Here is a 26,926-nt window from a genome sequence, read left to right as displayed (position 1 = left end):
CAGACCACCACAATAAAGCAAATATTTCAATAAAGCAAGTCACACTTTTTTGGGGGGGGTTTTCCCGTGCATATAAAAGTAATGTTACACTATACTATAGTCTGTTAAGTGTGCAGTAGCATTATGTCTAACAATACTTTATTGCTAAAAATGCTAACCACCATCTGAGCCTTCAGCTGGTGGAGGGTCTTGCCTTGATGTTGAGTGCTGTGGACTGATCAGGGTGGGAGTTGCTGAAGGGTGGGGTGGCTGTGGGCATTTTTAAAAGAATAAGACAGCAGTGAAGTTTGCTACATTGACTGACTGACTCTCCTCTCACAAACGACTCTATTTAGCAGCGATGCTGTTTGATAGCATTTTGTCCACAGTGGAGCTTCTTTCAAAAGCGGAGTCAATCTTCTCAAACCCTGCTGCTGCTTATCAACTAAGTTTATGTAATATTCTGAATCCTTTGTTGTCATTTCTACAGTCTTCACAGCATCTTCACCAGTAGATTCCATCTCAAGAAACCACTTTCCTTCCTTATCAGTAAGAAGCAACTCCTCATCTGTTCAAGTTTTATCATGAAATTGCAGCAATTCAGTCATATCTTCAGGTTCTACTTCTAATTCTAGTTTTCTTGCTGTTTCTTCCACATCTGCAGTTATTTCCTCCACGGAAGTCTTGAACCCCTCAAAGTCATTCATGAGGGTTGGAATCAACTTCCAAACTCCTGCTAATGTTGATATTTTGACCTCTTCCCATGAATTACAAATGTTCTTAATGGCAGCTAGAATAGTGAATCCTTTCCAAAGTTTTTCAACCTACTTTGCCCAAGTCCATCAGAGGAGTCACTATATATGGCAGCTGTAGCCTTATGAAATGTTTCTTACAAGGACTTGAAAGTCGAAATTATGTTTGATCCGCGGGCTGCATAATGGATTGTTAGCAGGCATGAAAACAACATTAATCTTGTTGTACATCTCCGTCAGAGCTCTTGGGTGACGTGGTGCATTGTCAGCGAGCAATCATATTTTAAGATGAATCTTTTTTTCTGAGCAGTAAGTCTCCACCGGGAGCTTAAAATATTCAGTAAACTGTTTTGTAAACAGTATGTAAACTGTATGCTGTCATACAGGCTTTTTTGTTCCATTTATATATAGAGCACAGACAGAGTAGATTTAGCATAATTCTTAAGGGCCCTAGGATTTTCGGAATGGTGAATGAGCCCTGGCTTCAACTTAAAGTCACCAGCTGCCTAACTGGAGAGTCAGCCTATCCTTTGAAGTTTTGAGGCTAGCACTGACTTTCTCTAGCTATGAAGTCCTAGATGACATCTTTCAATAGAAGGCTGTTTCATCTACACTGAAAATCTGTGGTTTAATGTAGCCATCTTCCTTAATGTTCTTAGCTAGATCCTCTGGATAACTTGCTACAGCTTCTTTATCAGCACTTACTGCTTCACCCTGCACTTTTATGTTATAGAGATGGCTCTTTCCTTAAACCTCATGAACCAACCTCTGCTGGCTTCAAACTTTCCTCTGCAGCTTCCTCACCTCTCTCAGCCTTCACAGAATTGAAGAGTTAGGGCCTCGCTCTCGATCGGGCTTTGGCTTAAGGGAATGTTGTGGCTGGTTTGATGTTCTATCCAGACTACTCAGACTTTCTTCCTATCAGCAGTAAGGCTGTTTTGCTTTGTTATCATTTATGTGTTCTCTGGAGCAGCACTTTTAATTTCCTTCAAGAACTTTTCCTTTGCATTCATTTGCAACTTGGCTAATTGTTCAGCACTAGAGGCCTAGCTTTCGGCCTACCTTGTCTTTCAACATGCCTTCCTCACGAAGCTTGATCACTTTTTGCTCTTGATTTAAAGTGAGAGATGTGTGACTCTTCCTTTCACTTGAACACTTAGAGGCCATTGTATGGTTATTAATTGGCCTAATTTCAACATTGTGAATCTCAGGGAATAAAGAGACCTGAGGAAAGGGAGAGAGACAGGGGAACAGCCAGTCAATGGAGCAGTCAGAACACACGCAAATATTTATCGATTAAGTTCACCTTCTATGTGTGTGGTTCGTGGCACCCCAAAACAATTACAATAGTAACATCAAAGATCACTGATCTCAGGTCACCATAACAAATATAGTAATAATGAAAAAGTTGGAAATTTTGAGAGAATCACCAAAATATGACAGAGACATGAAGCGAGCAAATGCTGTTGGGAAAATGGCACCAGTAGACTTCCTTGAAGCAGCGTTGCCACAAACCTTCAATTTGTTAAAAAGAACAAAAACAAAAAAACCCCATTACAATATCTGCAAAGGGCAGTGAAGCAGAGCACGATGAAACGGGGTGTGCCTGTGTTTAGATGGCTCCTTGCAGACAGCACGTAGTTGGTTCTCACTTTTTTAATCCAATCCTGTGGTTTCTTTTTATTAAGATTTAAACTATTCACATTTAATGATTTGTTCTTTGTTTTTCCTTTGTAAAATTTTCTTTTGTACCGTTTATTGTCCTTTGTTTTTGTCCCATCATTCTTCCTGTTTCTTATCTCATTTTGGATTATTTATGATTCCATTTTATTTCTTTTTACTCTCTCTCCTCTCATTATTTATTTATTCATGTTTGTTTATTTTTGTGGTTCCTTTAGGGTTTACAGTATAATTCTTTATCACATCTACCTTCATATTTTTATTGCACCACCTCATGTATAATGTAAGCACCTTACAGTATACCTGTATTCCCTCCTTCATCCTTTATGCTGTTATTCGTATGCTCTACTTCTACATATGATGTCAGCAGAATATATGTATAATTTTTTTTTACTTTAGCAAATCAACTATATTTTAAAGTTTTAAAAATGAGGGGAAAAAATGTCTTTTTATACTTGTATGTATTTTTACCAGTTTCGTCATTCTTCATTTCTTTGTACAGAACCAGAGTGCTAGCAATCTGCTATCACACTTCTGCCTGAAGAACTTTCTTAATGTTTCTTGTGGTACAGGTTGGCTGGCAAAAAATTCTTTCAGTTTTTGTCTGGAAAAGTCTATTTCTCCTTCATTTTTTTCCATCCCTTGAATTATGAATTCCGGTGAAATATACATAACATAAAATTTACCATCTTAACCATTTTTATGTATACAGTTCTGTGGTATTAAGTACATTCATACTGTTGTGCAGCCATTGCCACCATGCATGTTCACAAAACTCTTCATTGTGTAAAACTGAAGACTACACCTGTTAAACAGTAACTCCCTGTTCCCCTTTCCCCTCAGCCTCTAGCAGCCACTATTTTACTCTCTGTCTGTGTGAATTTGACCACTCTGTATCTCATTTGAGTGGACTCATACAGTACTTGTCCTTTTGTGACAGGCTTATTTCACTTAGCATATTGTTCTCAAGGTTCATTCACAATGAGCATATGTTAGAATTTTCATCCATTTTAAGACTGAATGATATTCCATTTTATGTATATACCACATTCTATGTATTCATTTGTCTGTCAATGGACAGTTGGTTGCTTCCATCTTTTGATTTTTATGAATATGCTTCTGTGAACATGGATATACAGATATCTCTTTGCGTCTCTACTTTCAGATCTTGTGGTTGTATCCCCAGAAGTGTTACTGCTGAATCGTATGGTAATTCTAACTCTAACTTTTTGAGGAACTCACATACTGTTTTCTGTTGTGGCTGCATCATTTTACATTCTTACCATCAGTGCAAATCAGGGTCCCAGTTGCTCTGTATCCTCACTAACACTTGTTATTTCTGTGATTTTGATAGTAGTCATTCTAATGGGTGTGTCTTCTTCATTTTTGGAAGATACTTTTGCTGGGTATAGAATTTTGAGTAAATAGGTTTTTTTCCCCCAGTATTTTTACTTAAAGATACCATTCCATTATCTTCTGACTTGCAGAATATCTGCTGCCATTCTTAATCTGTGTTTCCCTGTATATAATGTTTTCTTTCTCTCTGGTTGCCTTCGAGATTTTCTCCAATAGCAGCTTGACTATTATATGCCTAACATTTTTTGTTTTTTCCCTATTGCATTTATCCTGTCTGGGTTTCTCTCAGCTTCTTGGATTTGTGGTTTGTTGTCTTTCATTAATTTTGGAAAACTCCCAGATACAGTTATTTTTAACTATATCTTCTGCTTCATGTGTTTTCTCCTTGGAACTCTAATTATAAATGTTAGACATAATTGTAAAGCTTAGATGTAACCTCAGCTCCCTAATAAGCTCAAGAAAGTTATGATTTTGTAGTTTGTGTTACTTTTCCTCCCACCCTATTTGGATGGGCACAACTTTCTCTTGTGGCTTTCTACATCCTAAGTGAAAGCAGAACTGAAAAATCAGTATAGGTACAGGCTTTCAAACCTGACAGATTTTAATAGTCCAAGGAACTAAATGGAAAGCTATTTTAGACAGAGTGATCAATGTTCAAAAAGTTAACCCTGAAAGCTCCCCTTACAGGTTTCAAATCATACTTGCTAGTTATGATATAGAGGTTATTGTGGGAATAATTTTCCTGATTCCTTCCTCTCATGAGGCAGGAAACAGTACTATTTCATTGGAGGTATGGATTAGTGTAGTATCTTTGCATGGACCAGGTTTGGTATGTCCTTTCAATTAGGGATTTTTTGATGAGTCTTCAAAGGGCCCACGTTAAAGGTTATAGTATATAACATTCTATAAGTATGTTCCGCACTTTGTTTTGTAACAGTATGCAAAGGAGAATATTTGATATTCCCTCACAATGTATTTCCTACTCTCTTCTTAATAAATGTTACCAATGGTCTTTCTGTATGTTTGAAAATGTCCACAAAAAAAAAAAAGCAAAAAAAACTTTTCTGTATGTTTTAAATTTTATTTTAAAATAAAGGAACTTGAAAAAAATCTCCTTTGCCCATATTAGATTTGAGATGCCTATCAGACACGTAAGTAGAAAATGTCATGTGAGAAAGAGGGTGTATGAGTCTGAAGCTCCAGATACACCAGGATTCAAGATAGAATTTGGAGGAATCATTATCATATAAATGGTATCAAACTGAAAGTTCTCACCTGGGGAGATGTCAACATTGAGAGAAAGGGACTGAAAGTAAGTAAGCAGAGAGTGGAATAAAACCAGGAGAGTCTGTGACACAGAAGTCAGAAACAGAACATGTTTCAAGATGAAGAAAGTGGTCAAATGTAGGAGTATGATGAGGGCAGGGAATTTTAAGTGAGGACTATGGACTTGGGCAGTAGATTTGGAAACCATCAGCTGGTGAATGGTTTGGGAAGTCTTCACTGTGGACACCTACGGATAGTAGGTAAAGTGAGAAGGAGGCAGAGGGAGGCATGAGAGGTAAGCACAGTGTGTTCATAAAATATTCTGTCTGCATATTTGAATTTATGCAGACCAAATTTTCTGTATGTGGGTATCATTAAGTCTCTAAGCACTGGAAATCCGTTTGTTTTTCTGCTCCCAAAAGAGTTTTAAACAAACAAAAATGTTTTGTGTTTCTGGAAATCTGAATCGTAAGAGCTGTGTATTAGAAGAGCAGCTGACAGTTACCATGACAGTTTGACAGTATATAGGTTTATGGTAATACATCTAATCCCTTTCTGAAATCTTAGCATGCCTTTGGAATGAGATATCATTCATGTAAAATTCCACCATAGTAGAGTAACAGGATTTGTGTATCCTACCACATACCATCAACTGACTAGATACCATCTTAAAGTCTTTTTATAGAAGCCGTTGCAATAAAGAATCAAATGTAGTTTACATTTTCAACACTTTCATACTCACTGGGAAAAGCAGAGGTATAAACCAAATGCTTTCATTAAGATCAGCTCTTTGGGAAGGGAGGGAACCCCAGCTTTATCGTAAAACATTATACTGGAAGGAAATTGATTTAAATGGATTCACCGTAAAACTAGACAGAGAACCTCATTTTATTCATTGCATTAAGACCCACGCCAGCATTGCTTCATCTTTGGCATTTGCTATATCCTGTTTTGTTAAGTTAAAAAGCAGCTCTTATTTAATGCAGTGATCTTAAATTTTTTCGTTGTACACTTTGTTAGTAAAAAGGAATTTCTGAACATCCCCACTCTGAACGCTATTTAAAATTTGTTTCTTTAAAGGGACTACAGCTACCACTGTTCTAATATAATCCATGTATTATAAAGAATACACAGAATACGGACGTTTGAAAAGGATGTGGAAAAAAAATGAATCATCTTGTAAACTTCCTGACTATATATGCCATGGACAGACCATTTGTCTTTTTCGAGACATGGGACTTGGATCTTTTCTCTCTGATTATGGTTGTCATGTGTCTTAAGTTCTTGTGTATGCTATCTGAGCAGTTTAAATCAGGATCAGGAGAAAACTTTTATATTCATGGTTAATATTAATCCAGGACCTCATATAATGCAAGTTTTTCTACTCAGAGGAACCATGACTAAGCGAACAAAACCTGTAATATTTTTTATCGTTGTTTGTCAGTGCAGTCCATAATTTAAAAGTTTGAAATCATAATGGTTAATTTAAAAGTTTTATTATGAACATTAATTTTAATACACTTGTTTTTCTTTCAGATGACATCAAAGTATCAGTAAACGATTTTATCATCAAGGCAGCAGCTGTTACCCTTAAAGTAAGCAGCAAACCCCAAATAATTTTGGCTTCCAAAGTAGTCTCACATCTTGGGATTTTATATAATAAATAGAACTCTTATTTTTAAGTGACAAAAATTTTACAATTTTAATGCTAAAAATATTCTGTTATTTAATCTCACTCAGTTTTGCAGATGGAGAAACTGAGAATCACAAAGGCTTACGACTAATTACAGCAGAATAAAGACCATTTATTCCACAAATACTAATTGATCCCCTAGCATGTGCTAAATACTAGAGATATAGTAGTGAGCAAAAGCCTACATATTTTCTGCTCTCATGAGGCTTATATTCTAGTTGGGAGAGGCAAACAAATATATATGTCAGATAGTGAAAGTGCTGAGGAGAAAAAGAAAGCAGGTTAAGGGAACAGAAGAACTAGAGGTGTTATTTTCAAAAGTTAGCCAAGGAAGGCTTCTCTGGCAGGATGATAATTGAGACAAGGCCTGTGGAAAGAGAGGGAGAAAACCATTTAGAGATGTGGTAGAAGATGCTCCAGGCAGAGGGAACAGCAAACACAGAGGCTGTGAGGAGTGGATCGTGTCACCCAGAGACATGGTGCTGGGGATGAAGTGTGCCTGGAGTGGAATTAGTGAGAGTAGGAGGGTAAGAGATGAGATTAAACATAAAAGAAGAGGGAGAGGGGCTAAGGGGGTCCCGAAGTACACGAGGCCTTGGTGACCATGGGAAGGAGGAGGAATTTTATTACAAATGAGAAGGAAGCCTTTGTAGGGTTTTGAGCGAAGGATTAACATGATCTGACTTAAAACTTTAAAAAGAAAAAGGAGAGCCTGCTGTGGCGGTTGTGTGGAACACAGCTTGCGGAGAGGCAAGGGTGGAAGTGGTTACGTTTCAAAGGCAGAACCACCAGGGTTTGCTGGTGGATTGGATGTGGAACGTGAGAGAAAGAAGGACAAGGGTTTTGGTCCAAGCAGTGGGAGGAATGGAATTTCCCCTGTGCTAAGACTGGGAGAGGAGCAGGTTTGAGGCAGGGAATTTAGACTTCAGTTTTGGACAAATTAATTTCAGGAAACCTCATAGTGTCCCAGTGGGGTGGCAGGAAGGCAGGTGAACGTCAGAGCCTGCAGTTCAGCGAGGTGTCCGACTGGAGATGTAAATCCAAAGCCCAGGCTTCCTGAATCCCTGCTCAGCACCATTTGCTGTCATGCATTCTTTCTATAACTACGCTATTTTCTGCATCACTGCTTACTAAGTGCTGTATTTAAAGTATTTTTATAAGGAGTTTATTTTTAGTTCTTGGAGAGTACAACTATAGAGAATTTTAAAGGCATGCCTTTTCAGTCGTTTGGTATCTCAGTGTTCGTATGTTTTTTCTCTTTTGACCAAATAATATTTTGATTTATATTAACGATCTTCTAATTATGAATCATTCTTGCCTTCTTCAAGTGAGTCTCTAGTGGTCCATTAACTATTTGTTAAGATTTCATTTTATAATTTTGTATCAGAAACCATAAGTAATTGTAATTTAAATTGTGTGCTCGCTTTTTCAGACTTTTCTTTTTTCTAAATCATTTGCTTCATAAAATGAATTTGGTTGTGTTTTTCCCTTTCCTTTCTCTGTGCTTGTTTCAGTATTACAAAGATTTGTATTCCTTGAAGTTTTATAGAATTCACCAGTAAAAATATCAGAGCCTAGTTCTATTTTGAGGAAGGGGCCTTGGCAGCTTTCCCATTTTTTCCCCCTATAATTATCAAGCTGTTTGGTTTTCAGCTTTTTCTTGAATCAGTTTTAGAAATTTACATATTCCCAGGAAATCATTCATCTCACCTGGATTTCCAAACTTATTAGCCTAGAGTTATTTGAATTTGTTTCTTATAATTATTTTAATGTCCTCAATGCCTGGGTTTATTCTGAACTCTGTCTCACTTGCATATTTGCTTTATCACTCCTTTTATATTGTTTCATTATGTGTTCCCTCCTTCTTTTCCCTAGGTTTATTTTGGTTAGAAATATCTTGTTAGAAAACTTGAATGTGTAATTCATTATAATTATTTTTTATTAATAAGAAAGTTTAAGATGAATTTTCCTTTGAATACAACTTAGGCTTTATCCTAGAGGTTTTTGTTACATAACTTTCTAATTAAATTTATTTGCCAGACGTTCTTCATTTGTGAGGGTTTGTTTGTTTTGTTTTGTTTTTTTCTTTTACTTCATTGTCCATGAAGAATTTAAAATCTTCTGGGAGATGGGGACTTTATTATTTTGACACAGTGGCATTGTTGAATGAAAGAGTTGAGCCTTGAAAGAAGAAGTGAAAATTGCAGTTGAACAGTGGTGAAATAGAAATGATTGTAGCATAAGAATGAGAAGCCTGAGTAAAGTGGAAATTCATCTTAGGGGAGTGGTCAGGAGTAAAATTAGATTGGATGGAATCAAATTGTGGATTGCCATGCTTAAATGACATGCTGGGAGGCTTGGGTCTTACTCTGCAGAAAGCAATGAATTTTTGAGAAGAGAAATTAGTTTCTGATATCTGTTTTTCAGCATCATTTTCTCCAGTGATGTCTGGCAACATTATCGATACACACTGTTTCCAGGCATTTAGTCATCTCCCGGTTTTTTTCATCCTCAGTGTAGTCGTATGTATATTAAATATATACATGCTCATATATAGTATATAGCATATGTTTATGAAGCCTAGGAAATCTCTCTTAAATAGGGAAGTCATTTATTAAGAGCCTGCTCATATTTCCCAGGGCTGCACTAGAAAGTCAGGCTTCCTCATGCCATAGAAGTAATGTGGTTGGATGTCAGTACCCCTCTGCCCTCCCCTCTTCTCCTCAAGATCATGTCGGTCATCATATGAGACAGGAAGGTTAACAAACGTTAAATACTTCCTAGCAATTAGGTTTAACAAAGGAAGCCCTTTTCTTAACCATGATATAAAGAGATCAAAACATGTGTACATCATCAGAATTTCCTCAGGCTTGCTTCAAAAAGGATGGTATGTTTAATTATTCTTCCCAAACATAAAAGATATTTAGAGGTCCAAACCACTTTTTTCAAATCGAAGTTTTATTTATTTCCTTCAGTCTAGCTATATTCCCTTTCAAAACTACATAATAATGTTAGTTATTTTTCCATAACAACCTTGGTCTAAAGCTACTTCTTTAGCAACATTTTTCTCTACTTCTGCTTTCTAGCAAATGCCGAGTGTTAATGTAAGCTGGGATGGAGAGAGCCCAAAGCAACTGCCCTTTATTGACATTTCAGTGGCTGTGGCCACAGATAAAGGGTTAATTACACCAGTCATCAAAGATGCTGCTGCTAAGGGTCTGCCAGAGATTGCTGACTCTGTGAAGGTAGGTTAGCATACTCTGCCATGCTGTGAGATAGGTGTGTGTGCATGCACGTAATGTATATTTTTGGTATTTCCAAGTGCTTATCAATTACGTATGTAGACTTTTAAGCTTTTATCCAGGTACAACCCATTTTAAGAACATTTAACATTTAAAAATTCAGAAATAACATGCATACAAGTTAAGGCCAGCTGTGTTCAAGTTGGCTGCTTTGTTTCCCAGAGTCTATAATGCAACTCTAGAGATGGTATTTTAGATAAATTTTAAGATTAAAGCTGAAACTATATCTCTATCAAAGTGGTAATGGACAGACCTCACTTTTCACAGCATTTTATTCTTAAAAGTTTATTCATTTCCTCTCTACAATCGAGACCACTAGAAGTACTTGGTATTCCAGAAGCGAAAACGCTTTCTTTTTCCTGGGGTCCAATATGGAAGCGTCAGCTCTCACCAAAAACATCACATTGAATAGGCGGAGCGCAGGCAGTAGGCCAGCTTCAACAGTTTTAAGAGGCAGAGGCAAAGTTTAGCTCCTTAGTACCCAGTACATTTGTTGAATAAATTAGTAAGGCATGTGATATATTTTAGAAGTATTTGCTAGTCAGCTTGTATTATGTCTTGTCAACTGGATGGTTCAGGAAACATGAGCTTTGATTTTTACGTTCACACTCCCAGGAAATACCAGTGAGAATTAGTTACTTTCAAAACCAATGATCCTCATCAGAATCTATTCTTATTCCACACTCTTAGGAATTCGTTGACAGGAATATCCTGCTGATGTTTTGGGTCTATAGAGATTTTCTTAAAGTGTATTTATTACGTGTGCTTATCATCTATTTTTTTTTTAATGAATATGTTTTTTATTTGTTGTAGCCTGGTAACTCATCAGGATGTGTTATGATCCTCTGCCCTTAGAGAAATGCGTTTTAAAGTTCATGTGATATGTGCTTGTTCAGATCATGTGAAGTTATTATATTGCTTAAGGCAGGAGAAATGCATTTGTAGATTGTCCTCTCTACTTCTAATATTCCAAGGACTATACAAGTCTAAATTCATCTCTTATTTTTTTCATTCTGGATCTAAATAGTTTTGTAAGTAACTATATCCAAATAATATAAATCTGTAATTGATTCATTTGGCAGTAAGTCACAGTGATATGTTGAGATCGATTTTTTGATTTTTAAAGAATGTTTTATTTTTCAAAAATTAAATCAGCTATGGTTCAAAATTAAGTAGTTTTCAGTGGGGATTGTAATTGTACCTTTTGTTAGCTATACAGTATAGAATATTAAGTAAACCCCAGATTTATATCACCTACCCAATGACAGTAGCTTATCTCTATTGTCCCCCTCATAAAGTAATTCTTCATTAATTTTTCGTATGTAAAGACTCAGTCTCTGTCCCCTTGCTTTTGAAGCATTGAAAAATAAAAATTAAGATGTGTGGTTAATTGCAAGTAGAGGGAAATTCAACTACTTTTCCTCATATAGCTCTCAGAGTGTTGTCTGTCTTTCCCTCTAAGTTTCTAGACATCAGTTTTGTCAAGGGTGTAATGAAATTACTACATTTTTACATTCCTTGTAGCAGGGTAGACTAGCTCACAGGAAATGTTTTAGCTATAGGATCAAGAACCAAAAAAAAAAGTTCATTTTCTAGGGCTTTGTAATTCCATTTCTGAGAATTTATATGAAGGAATTCAAAAGAAACAAATGAACCAAATTACAACACTAGGAAAATGACTAAATTGTGGCAGGTGCAGTATTTAGAATGTTAAACAGGCATTTAAAAATCAGTTGCAAAGACTAACAATACAGAAGATGCATATAATACTGAAAAGTAACTATAAAATTCTCTGTTTTTTTTAACAACTGTTTGAAGTTATATATATGTTATGGGTGAAAAAGAAGCAAACACTGAAATGAAAATCGATGTGTTGGTTGTGAGATTGTTGCCGTTGAATAATTTATTTAAAAGCTACTAGAGTAACAAGAAAGGCTCTTCTAATACCTTGTCTTACAAGAAAAAATTTTATAGGCAAAATGGAAAATTTCACTGTACATATAAAAACCACTGAAACATTCTGCATAGTGTACAAGGTAATTCCAATATTTGAAGAATTTTTAAAGGGAAATGATTTTTCTAGAGTTCTGATTCACATGTGTATAGCTTCTTGGATTATCTGTGCTCTAACTTACTCATTTTTTTAAGTGTGTTAGAGAACATTTTATATATATAATTTTAAAAATATATATATATATATATATACACATACGTATGTATATATAGTCTCTTATAAAGTCAGGTCAAGGCATATCAAAGATGAGAGTGTACCCTATAAACATTTTTAAGTGACAAAATCAGCCATATAATGTAGTGTTGGTTGTCATGCTCTGTTTGTATTTTTCTCAGGCTCTATCAAAGAAAGCTAGAGATGGAAAATTGTTACCTGAAGAATACCAAGGAGGATCTTTTAGGTAAAGTTTAAACTTAATTATTTGTAGCATCAGACATAAGACTTATGAAGTCCTTGTTAACCTGTTTTCATTTCTGAAGGATTTCTTTAAAAATTTAAGCTAAATATCATACTTTATTTAGACAAGAGAATATGTGAAAATGTTGTTCAGACAGTTAGTCTTTGATATGAATCAAAGCTAGTAGGAAGCCATTAGGGTTAGCTAGTTAACCCATTTAGATGTTCATAGAATGACATTCAGGGTCTGACATACAATAGATTTACAACAACTATTTTTTTTCTACTTGTGATTTATTTTAAGGTCCTTTGGGGTAAAATATTAACACATAGACTCTTGAGTTATTATCAGCTCTATTTTTGTTTATAACTTACAGTACAGTACACAGAGTGTAGCTGCAATGTTTTATAAAGTGAAGGAAGCTGTGTAACCAACCAAAGCAAGATAATAAACATTATCTGCATCCCATAAGCCTCCCTTTACCCTTCCTAATTCTCACCCCCTTGAGGGTAACCATGATTCTGAAAATTATCACCGAAGTTCTTGTTTTGCCAACTTTGATCTTTACATAAATACATATTTTTCAGTGTCTGACTTCTTTCGCTCAACATTAATGTCTGTGAGGTGAACCATGCATGTTGTTGTGTGAAACAGTCATTTATTTGTTACTGCGTTATAGTATTCTGTAGTATGCTGTATATATGCTAGTGTCCATTTCACTGTTGGGCATTTGTGTTGTTTACAGTTTGGTGCTCGTGAACATTTTTGTTAGTGTCTTATGGTGACTATATGTACATATTTTTGTTGTATAGACCTGAAAGTAGAATTGCTGGGTTTATAGCTTTGGTAGATCCTGCCAGATAGTTTTCCAAAATGGTTCTACCATTTTTTTCTTCCATCAACAGTGTATGAAGAATTCCCGTTGCTTCATATTCTTGTTAACTCTTAATATTATTAGGTTTTAAATTTTAATGAATCTTGGTGTGTGTAGTGGTACTCTTTGTGGTCAGAGAAATGCAAATTAATGATGTTGAATACTGTTTTCATTTATCTGTCAGCCATTTGGGTATCTGGTAACTCATCGGATAAAATACCTGTTGAAGTCTTGTGTCTATTTTTAAAAATGTTTTATAGTAGTTCCTCTTTCCTGATACACAGACTTTTATAGGATATATATTATTTGAAATACCTTTCCCACTTTGTACCTTGCCTTTGAAACTTTCTTGATGGTGTTTTTTAATGAACAGAAGTTCTGAATTTTAATAAAATCCTATTTATTGGTATTTTTCTTTATAGTTAGTACTCTTTGTTTTCTGCTAGGAATTATTGTCTATCCCAGAGTCATGAAGTTATTCTTCTGTGTTATCTTCAGAAGCTTTGTAACTTCTCACATGTAGGTTGCAATTCATCTGAAATTAGATTTTTGTCTTTGATATGGAAGTAAAGGTCACGATTCTCTTTTTTTCCCCTTTGTGGATAATTAGTGGACTAAGCCTCAATTATTGAAAAGATTACTACTTCTCTGTAGCATTGAGAAGGTAACCAAGTGTGTTTGGTCCTTTTCTGTATTCTCTCTCCTTTTCAATTGACCTGTTTGTCCTTCCCTTGCTTAATACCAGCAAACTATCACTTTTGATATATGATAATGAAAGTCTTCCAAATTTGTTCACCATCAAGATTGTCTTTCCTGGCTTTGTACTTCCTAATAAATTTTAGAATCAACTTGTCATTTTTCATACACACACACACACACACACACACACACACACACACTAATCTTGCTCAGATTTTTATTGGGATTGCATTGAATTGTTTGATCAATTTAAGTTTAAGGAGAATTGACATCCTTATAGCGTTGAGTCTTCAGTGAATGAGCGTGGTATAAACCATCGTTTACTTGTTCTTTGATTTCTTTCAGTTGTGTTTTATAATTTTTTGTTTGGAGGTCTTATATATGTTTCATTAGATTTAGTCCTAGATATTTTGTATACTATTATAAGTGGTATTATTTTCTAATGAAAGCAACTTGTATATAGATATAAATTTTTATATTGACTTATTATCTAGTGACTACGCTAAATTCATTTATTAATCTTACTAGTTTATCTATAGAGGCTTACATTTTCTTTGTACACAATCAGTTCATCTGTGAATAATAAAGTTTTATTTCTTTTTTCTAGTCTTCATACCTTCTATTTCTTTTCCTTGCCATATTCCTCTGCCTAGGACTTCGAGTTCAATGCTGAATAAATGTTTACATTAGATACAGTATTTGTGTGTAGATACTTGTTTTTTTGATCCTACTGTAAATGGTATTCTTTGTCTTTGGTCTTTGAGTAACTTGGAATAAGGTTCTGTGGCACAGTTTTTTAATAAAGTAAAAATATATGACTCAGGGAAAGGGTTCTTTGATTAAGGACATGCCATCTTCAGAGCTTTTTGTTTTCCCCTAGTATTTCCAATTTGGGGATGTTTGGCATCGATGAATTTACTGCAGTGATCAACCCTCCTCAGGCCTGCATTTTGGCTGTTGGGAGATTCCGACCTGTGCTGAAGCTCACTCAGGATGAAGAGGGTAATGCCAAACTGCAGCAACACCAGCTCATAACGGTCACAATGTCCAGTGACAGCCGAGTGGTAGATGATGAACTGGCTACCAGGTTTCTGGAAAGTTTTAAAGCAAACCTGGAGAATCCTATCCGACTTGCCTAATCCTCAAAGATGAGAAGTTGGTCTTTGGCTTAGTTAATTGTGTCATTGTTACTGAGAAACATACACTATAGGAAAACAATTAGGTATTTAAGTGTAAAGTGAATGAAATGTTTATTTAGGGTGAAAGAGTTTGACCTGAGTTGTCTTCACTTTCAGTTTGGGTTCAGAGTTATATAAATAAATAACAAACTGTAACTAATGGAAGGAAGAGAACATTTGGTTAGTCAGATGCATTTTTAATTTAACCACTGGTGCTGTACAAAAGGGATGTTCAGCTAGATGTAAATTAAATTAGATATTTGGCTCATTGGAGCATTTTAGAATATTTGAGGATGTATGATAAGTTGTAAAAGCAAAAAATTTTAGAACTCTACCTTAATTGTGTTGAAATTAGAAGTGGTCTTCAAAGAGATGCCCATTAATGTAGCAGTGGGACGTCACTTTTATAAGCACTGCTCTAGATATACTTGAACAATTTAGCATGTACAGAGGTTTATTCTGGATACTAGCAGATAAATAAGAATCACTCTGTATTAGGGGTTGTGGCAACATTATTGAATTTTTTATGTATATAAAGCCATATGTTTTAGAGTGGTTTCTATCAGTCTTATTTTACACTTCTATGACACTGTGAACTAAAGAAGAAGAATTGAAAAGAATCAAAGGTGAAGAAAGAGACCAAAATATTTTGTTTGCTTTGATAATAAACTACAGTGAAAATATCTAAACCTTCAGAAATAAACTGCTCACCTTCATACTGAGTTGGGATATATTAAAGTAAGTTATGCTATTTCCTACCTAACATTTTAAGTTAGTGTTGATCTAAACACATGTTGTTACTTAGTGCATTTTAATCAAGTTTATACTGTGCAATAAAATATGAGAAAATATAAAAATTTCTATTGTATTTTAAATGTCATGACACAGAAGTTTAGTACCTGGACGTATATTAGTAATTTCCCTGGAATAACTTAAAAGGGATTCTACAGGAGGAGAGAAGGAATTTAAAATCACAGTCAACCCTTGTGAGGGTGAGGGGAGCTGATCCCAAGCAGTTGAAAATCTGCGTTTAGGTTTACAGTTGGTTCTCATATCCATGGTTCTGCATCTGGGGATTCAATCAACCGGGGATCAGGTAGTACTATACTCGGTATTTACTGAAAAAACTCCACGTGTAAGTGGACATGCACAGTTCAAACTCGTTGTTCAAGGGTCAACTGTAATATGACATTAGGAAAAAATGGATGTGAAATGTAAAACTTCAGAAAGAATAGAAGGCCTGTGAAGCAGGTGAGAACTATCCTTTTTATTCCATTGATAATATGAAAATTTGACTAATTGTTGTAAAGGTTAGAAGAGCTTATTTCTCTCTTTTAACAACTCTGCTACGACTGACAAGCTAACTGTAACTGGAATTGGATGATGATTTAATTAACTAGTCACAGAGCCGTGTTACTCTCTGCTGATGAGAATCACCAGAAGGAAGACTATGTGGTACAACTTGTATGCTATGACATGATGAACTACTTACGCTCTAACAAAAGAGCTTTCTAAAATAATTAGAGCCCCAGTATATCAATTGCTAAGAAGTTGCTTAATCCAATTAGTTTTGACAAGCTATTCTTTAAAAATAGTCTTCAAAACTTTTGTCATATTACTGAAAATTGTAACCAAATGCTGTTTTCAAAATAACTTTCATGAGTTACATTATTTTCAATCAGTTTTAACTGAAATTATTAATTTTTTTTTCTAATTTTTAAATCTGAGGAATAGAACGTGAGACAGCTGTAAATCACCCTTGGCTTGGAGTTCTGTTTTTCCAATGGACTGACACACTTAAACTGTAGTGCATCTGTTTCCCTGTAGGTGAAATGGGTGGTGATACCCGCCCCTGCCTGCCTTACAGAGCTGACATGGACCGCACAGGAGAAATGCTCTGTAAATTCAAGACATTTTAATTCTTCATGGACATCGCAGCCAGGCTTTTCATATAATCAGTTGCTTCTCATGGTTTGACTTCTCAGCTGTTGGTACAAGTGCCCGTTCATTCTGACCAAAAAATATTTTCTAGAATATTTCTATACTGCTTAGGTTTATGTAAGAAAATCGTCATTTCTAAAAATAGTTCTGTTGCAGCGTGAGGTCAGAGAATAACACTGATTTGAGAAAGGGGTATGGTGTCTTGACTGGGATCCTTAAACAGAGGATGAACGGTGTGCTGTATGAGCAGGCTGTCTTCCACGTTATAAATGTATACTTACTTGTAGTACTGATAGGGATCACACTGAGAGCATATGAAAATGAAATTTTATACCTTTTTTTTTTTTTTTCTTATTTAAACAAGGAAAATGACCAAAATGTTGGGAAGACTTCTAAGGAAAAGGCAACATACATTCTAGTTAACGCTTGGGCATGAAAATATCAATGAATATTAGAATTTATAAGTCAAAACGGCCCTGCTTCTCCCTGATTGCGACTTCGAGTTAACATCCTCAGGCACAGTTTGTTCACTGTCTATTTTGTGGCAGATTAAAATCTTCAGTATACTGCTGGCCAGACTCCTTTGTTTGAAACATTACTAAGAAATTGATACATACTGGTATAAGTGTTTTATATACATGTCAGATGGAACTTCTAATTTTCAGATTTTTTTTTTCCTTCCTGCATTTTAGACTTAATTTCACACTAAATTGTACAGGCCAGATATTTGGGCATTATGCTAAAAGTAAAACTAGTTTCCTAACCTTTTATTGAAAGATAGATGGTGCTGTGAGTTAATATATTGTAGTTAGAGTGTGGGAGAAAAATAAAACTGACAATTCTCAGTTTTCAAGGAAAATTTGTCCTTATTACTCATTGCATCATGGTGGACTTTTTCTCAGGTGAAGTGAGGAAATGAAAGAACCAAGTGTTTTGCTGGTAAGAATTAACCATTATTTTAAATGGTGACGTTATTAATGGGAAACTTTTGTTGACTTTTGAAAAAGGAAGTAACAGGGCAGAATTACTTTCAGGTTAATCTGGCCACAATATGCAAGGTAGGTCAAAATGGAGAGGACAGCCATCAGCAGGACCAGCTGGAAGCTTTTGCTATAATGAAAGTGTCCATTGGTTAGATTCTGTACCAAGTCAGGGGCTTTAAAGAAGGGAGAAACTTAAGAATATTCGACATGTTCATTTGCTGTGTATATTATGAATATGTGGGGTGGGTGTGTGCTATCGGATAATGCAGCAACAATGATGCAGTTTCCCAGTCCAAAACACCACCCTCCATGGCCCCCATCACCAGTGTACAAAAGGTTAAGATTCTGATAAGTTATGTACAGCAAGTGGTATATTTCAGGAAACATTTAAACTTTTTGTAAATGGGAAACACAACAGTTTTCTAATAAAATAATTTGAAATAGTTTTGTGGATTTTTAAAATTTATTTTCTAGTGTCTGTTGATTTCAAGAGATGGGGCCGGGGAGGACTGAAGGAAGGTGTAGTTTGTCTAGACTTGTAATATTGAAGACACCATTGAATTGAAATTGTAGGGTACAAAGATGTATTTTGAAAAACCATTTGCCTCTGTTAGTGGCAGTCTTTTATTTCTTTGACCATACAAAGTTTACTTTCACATTTACTTACTTATATTTTTTGCAACAAATCCAAGCAACCTTATTCTTCCTAGCAAAGTGACTACTTTTTAAACCTCTAATTTAACCTCTTCTATATATGATATATACAGTTAAGAGAAACTTGGGCTTTTATTAAAAGTTGAGAAATTATAGCAAAATCATTAATTAGTCATGATTTTCCTTTATTCACACCTAAAGTAATTTATTTTTTCTGAAATTTCTTAGTCTGTGAAATTACTACTATAACTAAAAAAATAGGTCTTTTAAAGATAAGGCTACTGTGGTCAGATTAAACTATATTAGTCATAGCACTTTATAAAGCATAAAGTATTATATGAATATGTTAAATTTTTAATCACATAAATTGCACTTGTTCTACACTTATGGCATTTATCAGGCAGCTATAATTTATTATTTACTTAATAAATTACTATCCTTATCGAATGGAGCTACTGGTCTTTAGTACATACTTCATTTCCCAAGTTTGCATGCTTAAGTCAAGAGTATTTTAAGCCTGGTTTCAACTTTATCTGTAAACTACTGTGCTTTTGGTGAAAACTTTATCTCTGTGCCTCAATATTCTCTCACCTATAAAATGAGGAAACAGGAGGGAAAATTAATCACACTAATGGTTGCTTACCTTGTTTAATCTTCTCAATTTTATAAGGTAGGTATATCTTACTTTATAACCATCATCACAAGACAGGATAAGGAAAGAAACTCAGGGATTATGTTATTTGGCCAAAGGCACACAGCTCAGAAACGCCACAACTGGGATTTGAACCTACGTCTTTGTAAGTGCCAAAATTCAAGCTCACCACACTGCAGTATATAACTTTCTAGGTTGTGTTATTGCTGCAGGTATAGTTCTGTACTAACAGATAGCATATTCTACTTGCAGTAATTGGAAGGTCCTGTTCTTCAATAATAAAATGTGTCTACTACATGGCCACTCTTTTTTTTTTTTTTTTTTTTTGCGGTCCGCGGGCCTCTCACTGCTGTGGCCTCTCCCGTTGCGGAGCACAGGCTCCGGACGCGCAGGCTCAGCGGCCATGGCTCACGGGGCCTAGCCGCTCCGCGGCATGTGGGATCTTCCCGGACCGGGGCACGAACCCGCGTCCCCTGCACTGGCAGGCGGACCCTCAACCACTGCGCCACCAGGGGAGCCCTCCCTACATGGCCACTCTTAATTCATATTTCTCTGTAGTGTAGTGGTTCGCTTTCTGCCTTTCTGGTGATTGATGCAGAAAGTGCTGAGGAATTTTTGTTTTCATTATGGACAACTATTAACCTGCAATGCTGAAGTTAAGGGTTGTAACTTCTATCTCCAAATAGAAGGCTTAGGAAAATAGAAGCTTAAAAAAAAATTAGGGGCTTAGTTTCTCTAAGGATAAAAAACATGATATAGGACATTTTACTTTAATAAATATCTTTGGTCTGAGTTCAGAGCCAAAGGTAATTAATTACCTCAGTTTTTATTTTGGAAGCTCCAGGCTTCTATATTGACAACTGTATCTCAGGGTCAAGCCTTCTATATTGACCACCTTATCAGTCAGCATCCAGTATTTGCAGCCCACTGGGTGTTGGAGAAGTTCATTGCATTGCCCAGGACAGATCTGTCTGCACTCGCCAGGGAACTATGAAGCCACCCTCCAGGGTGCGGGTCAGCCTCAGCTGAGAGGGTCACAGTGCCACTGCGGGTGGGAGGCCTGGAGTACCTGCTCTTTGTGTGGGAGAGCCATGTGGGAAGGTAGTCATCAGGCTGAGCTGGGGCTGCCATTCTGGGCACAAGGCAGGGGCAAAGCATCGCTGGGTGTTCTACGCCCACTGAGCATTCCGGCAGCAGCTAGAATTTGGCAGTGTCTCCCAGGCGCCTTCTGAGAAACTGTGCTTGCTGTAAAGGAGAAATGCTTAGAAGAATCATCGATTAGTGCAGAAGTTCAGAGCAGGCATTGAAGGGTACAGTTGAATCTGAGAAATTAATTAGTGGCTGGCACAACAACCCAATCAGATAGGCTGGGAAATAAAATGCGATCTTGTAATTTGGAATAACTCCAAATGATAAGACATCTTAGTAAGGGATAGCAGTCTATGTTAGATCTACTTTGTGGGTAGGAGTTATTTCAAATAAATTCCCCTGTTAGGTGAAACACTGATTAAAATGTGAAACAAAAGAAGATGTTGAGATATTATTCATTCAACAATGGTGAGCATCTACTGTGTGTCGGCACTGAGGATTCATAGTAATGGCCCTTACCCTCAAGCAGCTTAAACTACAGATAAATGAAATGCAATTCAGAGTTGCAGTAATCAGAGTCTGTGCATAGGACCTGGGCTGAGAGGCCAGTGTCACAGAGGAGGTAACATTTGAACCAGGTTTTTACATTACTGGTTATGACCAGCTCCTTACGGTTTCTGGTTTCTCTAATTTTAGTAACCAAATATTTAGCACTTGTTATACAAGCTCAGCAGTTCATTTTCCATGACCTTGACTCAGTACCTGTACCTATTACTATAATAACTTTAATCCCAGCAAAGCTTAGAAACTTAGTTGGGAGGAAAGCTACCTAGTGGCAAGTTGCATGGGCAGAGAGAGCTTTACACCCTACTGCTCGCAAAGAAAATATTCTTTGCCAGCTCATCATGCCTAAAGAAAGAGGCTGAGTTTGGAAGAAACGGTCACGCTTTGTATGATGGAAATGTGTTTCATGCCTCCACTCCTCCTACCTCTTCTCCAGGCCCGACTTTTTTGAAGGTGTCTTGTGTGTGCAAACGCATTTTATTAATAGAATAAGTCATCTGCCAGGACAGCCACTTCTTTAGGTAAATCTTCACGCCCATTGTTTTGCTTCTCAAGGGACCATCAGTCGAATTTATTTTCAGAGAATCAGGATCCTATCTTTTGAGTTCTCCAGCTGAGCAAAAACATAGGAGCAGGTAAAAATCAAGTTTTACTTTTACCATTCGGTATCTCTAATGCTAAATATCAAGCTAGTTTGTTCTTTAAATGTATTAGTTGAGAACGAATGCTTGTGAAGTGGAAGCCAACTTTACTCAGCAGTGAGCACATGTAGCTTTTGCCGTGCTACACAGCCACCACCGTTAACTAGGTTTCATTACTTAGTAAATAATTTGTGGGCATTCCATTTTGACGCCAAATCATCTATTAATTATTGATGAATTAATAAGAATGTATCATCTCAACCTGTTAATTAAATACTAATTAGAACATCATGATGAGTTTCCAGGTATTCTCTTTATACCTATGCTTTGATGCAACTTTAGAAGAATGGAAATAGATGCTAAGATATATAGATGTAAGTGTTCCTGAGAGCAAACTCTGTCCTTTTAAAATTTCAATCATTTTTCAGAGGATGCTTAAAGTCATTATTCCTTGCAGGTGAGAGTATATGAGCCTATGAATTAGGCAAAATTGGAAACTTAATATTCAGTGGGGTCACGGGGCTTTTGTATGTTTTGTTTCCTGAATGAGTCATCACAACTTTGGAAAATATTGGGAGGAATAGCTTCCTAAAAAGCCTTAAAAATGGAAAAACCGGTAAAATAAATTAATGTTTTAAAAGGATCATTTGAGACATTCTCTACAGTACTCTTATTTTCTAGGTAGATATTTCAATATAATTTTCTAGTTACCTAGTTAACTTCATTCCCACTAAGTAGATACAGACCTTTTCTTCAAACTGTACGTATGCTGACCATGAAAATATAATAATACAATAGTAATAGCTAACTTAGTGTGTTTCAGGCACTGTTCTCCATGTTTTATATATGTATTATTAACTCAGAAGTTTTCATCATAACCTTGTAAGATAGGTATTAGTATTATCAGCATTTCACAAAAGACATGTTAAGTAACTTGTCTAAGATTACACAGCTAACAAGCGGCAATGACAGGATTCAGACAAGCAGGTTGGTCCCAGAGCCTCACAAGAGATTCTTCTTTTAAAAACATCAATTTAAAAGGAAATCCTGGAGGTTAGCACATTAAAAAGACTTACGAGTTGGGGAAATGCCTCTCTATTAATGTAGTGAAAACACCTTGCTGAACTTCTCGGTAGCACCTGCTACAGGACTATAGAAATAAGAATATTACAGAAATAAGTCCGTAGCTAAAGCCTCAGAAATCTTAATGTCCTCTAGATTTTAATATTAATGAATGATATATTCCTTTAACCTTCCGATTCACAAAGAGGTGGTAACTGGTGTGGATTAATAATTAAGGGTCCAACAGGAAAACACCTCAGTGTTCTCACTTAGAGGGCAAGTTATTGGGTGATGACCAAAAAGTTCTTTAGTTTTGCTATGAGATAACGAGCTATGGAAAAAGAAATGTCTAATAAATTTTAATTTAATAAATGTCTCTGTGGTTGAAAGTACATGTTCTTTCTATACAGATACCAGAGCTTGGTAAGTAGAAATATCTCCTCGATTTTCCCCAGATTGTTTTGCAAGTGTCTTGAATATGTTTTTCTTTGAAGTGTATTGCTCCTCCACCCTCATCCTTACTACCACCAATGCAGTTATTAGTTTGTAAAATATAACACAAGGCTCATACCTTGTAGGATGCCAAGCTGATTGGGTTTCTCCCACTCTTCATCTGTCTCAGCTTCTAAATGTGTCAGTTTAACCTTCACCAAACACATTCCTTTTTTAAGGACCTGAGGAATCTTGTTGGAGCAGTTCTGTGCCTAGGTTTCAAGAACATACCGATTAAGTAGAAGTATTAGCATTTGTCAGGACTAGCCCATAACCTTGTGTTTTCTCTAAGATGTTCTGAGGCCAGTTTCCCTTTTATGGTGGGTAAATATGTGAACATTTTTATGACGGTAGCATTGACTCACCTTTTATTAAGAGGTTAGAGAAGTCTTTTTGTGCATTTATATTTGCAATACCATAAGACATTCAAAAGGAATTTACCGGAAGACTCCTTATCTGCATCAGTTGTATTTTTTCATAATTGAAAAATTACACTTTAATTGGAGGATGACTCTTTAGTAGAAGTTTCTACCACATGGTACTCAGATAAAAATAACAGATACTCGGTGGACTTCTGCTTCTTTTGTTTTTAAAGAAAAATTAAGAAGTTGGAGGGGGGATAAGACTGTGACAAATGTAAAAGTACTCATAATATTGGATAGATTCATGGACTAGGACACACCAGTAACATGGACAGTCAGAGATCTGATTTGATTAGGGACAAATTTTGTTAAAAGAAACCTTTAACGTTTCATTGCAATTTTTTTTTTCCAGCACTGAAGGAAACTCCTTAGTAGTTAGTGTTGGCTATTGGCAGTGGCCTAAAGTTTCAAACAACAAGATTACCACGCAACAGAATTTTTAAAATTTCTATACATCTTGGTTTGGTAATTGCATTTTATTTCACCTTTAGAAAGATATGTTTAAATCATAAGCAATGACAATATTCGTGTACACTTTGCTTGGTGAAAGGTGGAGATGCTCACTGACCCTTATGTACCCCAAACATGTTCCAAATTTGACAAAAGATCAAACTCCTTGTTCACTACTTTGACACCTCTACCCACCTCTCTGCTCCCAAGGAGCCACTGATGTGGATTCAAGGGGGAGGACATTTATTAGGCTATGGTGCCAAGACTGCCTGCCACCTGTTAGGATTCTCTTATTCTTTCCACATGGCATGTGTGGTCAGATCAGCCTAAAGCCGTCCCTACTTGGAAGGCAGCCTCCTTAGGAAAGGCTGGATTAGGCGGATTCACTTATCTGCTTTGCATCTTCAGGAAAATCTCTTTTCCTTTTGATTTGTGTTCTTGTACAATTCTTTGTGTTTTTCTTGACAGGGGAATGGTAAACTGAAGAGCTGAGATAAGGGCGTGGACCTATAGGATAGAAGGCATAGAAGCTGTTCAACCTGTTTTTGTTCTTGGGTTAGGCAGTGGTGTGCTGGTAAATGTTTTAACAACCAGCTCTCTGGAAAACAAATGTATATACATATATAATCAAATGTAAGTCTATTAGAAATTCTACTGATATACAAAAAATAATTTATACAATTTGCAAATTTAATGGAATATACAATACTATTAAACAGTATATTATAAATACAGTAAGAATTCAATAAAATATACAGTTCACACACAATAGAATGTACAATACTCTATTGTAAATTTTTTATAGCTCACCAATTCTCAAAGAATGCTTTCATTGATTTTATGGAAGCCTTGTATCTGCAGCCAAGCTATGATTGCAGTTGATGAGCAAGTCTGGTTCCTGACATGAATGCTGGTTGATGTTTTTCTTTACATGAAAGAGTGAGATGATAGTTAAAACAACAAAGATGTCATATTTTGGATTTTCGCTTGTTTGTTAATGAAGAGAGTAGCATCCTTTCTAAAATCAGACAGTTTTCAAGTATTTAAAGAACATTTCCTTAAATTTTGTGCTATTCACAATGTACCAGCTACAGGCATGACATATTTTAAAGTTTAATCTGCATTATTTATATTTTTCCATCACTTTAAGTCTATAGGCAACAATAAATCGAGCCCCAGTTTTTTAGCGTTTGCCGATTTCCAGGATATAAATGTTCTGATCTCAAGCTACCAATGTGTTGTCACTGAACATGGAGTTGGGAAGAGATGCATGGCCATGCACCATTATATAGCATTTCCCACCAGTGCATATACAACAGATGTAAACACCTCAAGAACATAGATAATAGTAAAATGTAGTTAAGTGATTAGGACATGATGAGCTTTGCATATTAGCTTTGTTTTTGATATAATTTATTTAATAGTAAGCTTATATAATTAACTTTTGATAAGGGTTTGCAAAATTCCTGAAAATTCCACAGTCAGCTTTTGTGAGCTGGTACAAGCCAGTTTCAGCACATTACTGGCCTTACACCTTCCAACTCAGATTAGTGGCCCCCTAATGCCAGTGGTGATGGGGCAGGAGAAGACATGCCAATACGCCATGCTGTTTAAAATACAGAATCCTGGCCCCCACCCCTGGAAATAAGTCTGAGATGAGACTTGAAACTGCAGTTCAGAACAAAACCAAACCTCCCCGGGTGACACTGATGTGCGACTACATTTAAGAACTGTCCCTCTGTCAAGAGTGCTTATAGTTCAAGCCAGCTTGCCAGGGGAGTCTTGAGTCAGGAGTCCCGTTAACAGTATGTCTTTCTTTGCCTGGCCTTGCTCTCTGCTCATGTATTGTTTCCCTTTGGAACCTCAGCGGGGAGAGAGGATAATGGGGTCTGAGGAGAGCGAGTTCTCTTTTTTGAGATTCTGGGGATCAGCCACTTTTTCTTCCCCTGTTAACATGGGGTATCTTGGCTAGCACCACTTCGGATCCTACAGAAGTAGAATCTAGCCCGCTTTCTCAGTTCCTGACCAGAAATTAGACTCTTAAAAGATACTCAAAAAGCAGAACTAGATATGAAAGGCTGTGGGCTCATTAGTTGGAACCATGAGATCTTTGGCTGGCTGCTGACTCATGGGGAAGTTCTGTCTCAGTAGCCCCCATTTTCATGTCTTTGTTTAGTAAAGCTTAACAGCAAAGCGTGATTGGCTCTTGTGCTGGCGTGGAGCCTGCTCAAACAAATGTAAAACAATCGTGGCCTCCATCACTTTTTTGAAATTAATTCATGAAAACCTGAAATAAGAACACATGAAGTAGGGAATGATGTCATTGTTTCAAAAGGGCTTTTGCTTTATGAAAAGGAGAAAGTCACCTAGAAAATACCCTTCAGATAATTTTAAACGGTGCTTACAAAATCCTCACTAATGTATATATTTGTGGAAATACTATAGCATTAAGCATACTGAACCTATGTTCATTGTACAGTATCCAGAACCTGTTTTCTTATAGCTGGGAAATAGAAAATATGGTCCAATTGGGGCGGGGTGGGGGTAAGGGGGAGAATAGGGGAATTACATACTAGCATAAGTGTATCTTTGGAGACAGTCACAACACCAAAACCTTCTTCTTTGCTAGGCTGAGAGTTATTCGCAGGCAATGAGACTGAGCCAGCAATTTTGAAACTGCTTTTGTCCCTGTAACACATCCTGGCCAATGAAATTACTAATGAAAATTAAGGAACCTTAGCTTGAGTGAAAGTTTTAAACTTTTCTTTTAAATTCTTGAAAAATCC

At 36.3% G+C, this 26,926-nt stretch overlaps 1 protein-coding gene across 3 annotated transcripts in view; it reads left to right on the top strand.

Moving 5' to 3' along the window:
- The window catches only part of PDHX (pyruvate dehydrogenase complex component X), an 86,730-nt gene extending 60,051 nt beyond the window's left edge, over positions 1-26,679 (top strand). For 2 of the 3 annotated variants that reach the window (XM_022583650.3, XM_022583651.3), the window contains 4 exons: positions 6,570-6,628; positions 9,813-9,971; positions 12,378-12,442; positions 14,893-15,906. In XM_022583650.3, the coding sequence (XP_022439358.1) occupies positions 6,570-6,628; positions 9,813-9,971; positions 12,378-12,442; positions 14,893-15,151 (542 nt within the window). In that variant the 3' untranslated portion in view covers positions 15,152-15,906. Of the gene's footprint in view, positions 1-6,569; positions 6,629-9,812; positions 9,972-12,377; positions 12,443-14,892; positions 15,907-17,017 lie in introns of those variants that run through there. The other variant, XM_022583652.3, reaches the window with a different exon arrangement.
- The last annotated feature ends 247 nt before the right edge of the window (positions 26,680-26,926 follow it).

The sequence above is a fragment of the Delphinapterus leucas genome, chromosome 7, assembly GCF_059928025.1.
Source record: "Delphinapterus leucas isolate spDelLeu-1000000601 "Yukka" chromosome 7, BTC_Dleu_Yukka2, whole genome shotgun sequence".
Classification (NCBI taxonomy): Eukaryota; Metazoa; Chordata; class Mammalia; order Artiodactyla; family Monodontidae; genus Delphinapterus; species Delphinapterus leucas.
Note: the sequence above shows the minus strand (reverse complement) of the source record. Positions and strands in the feature narration are given on the sequence as shown.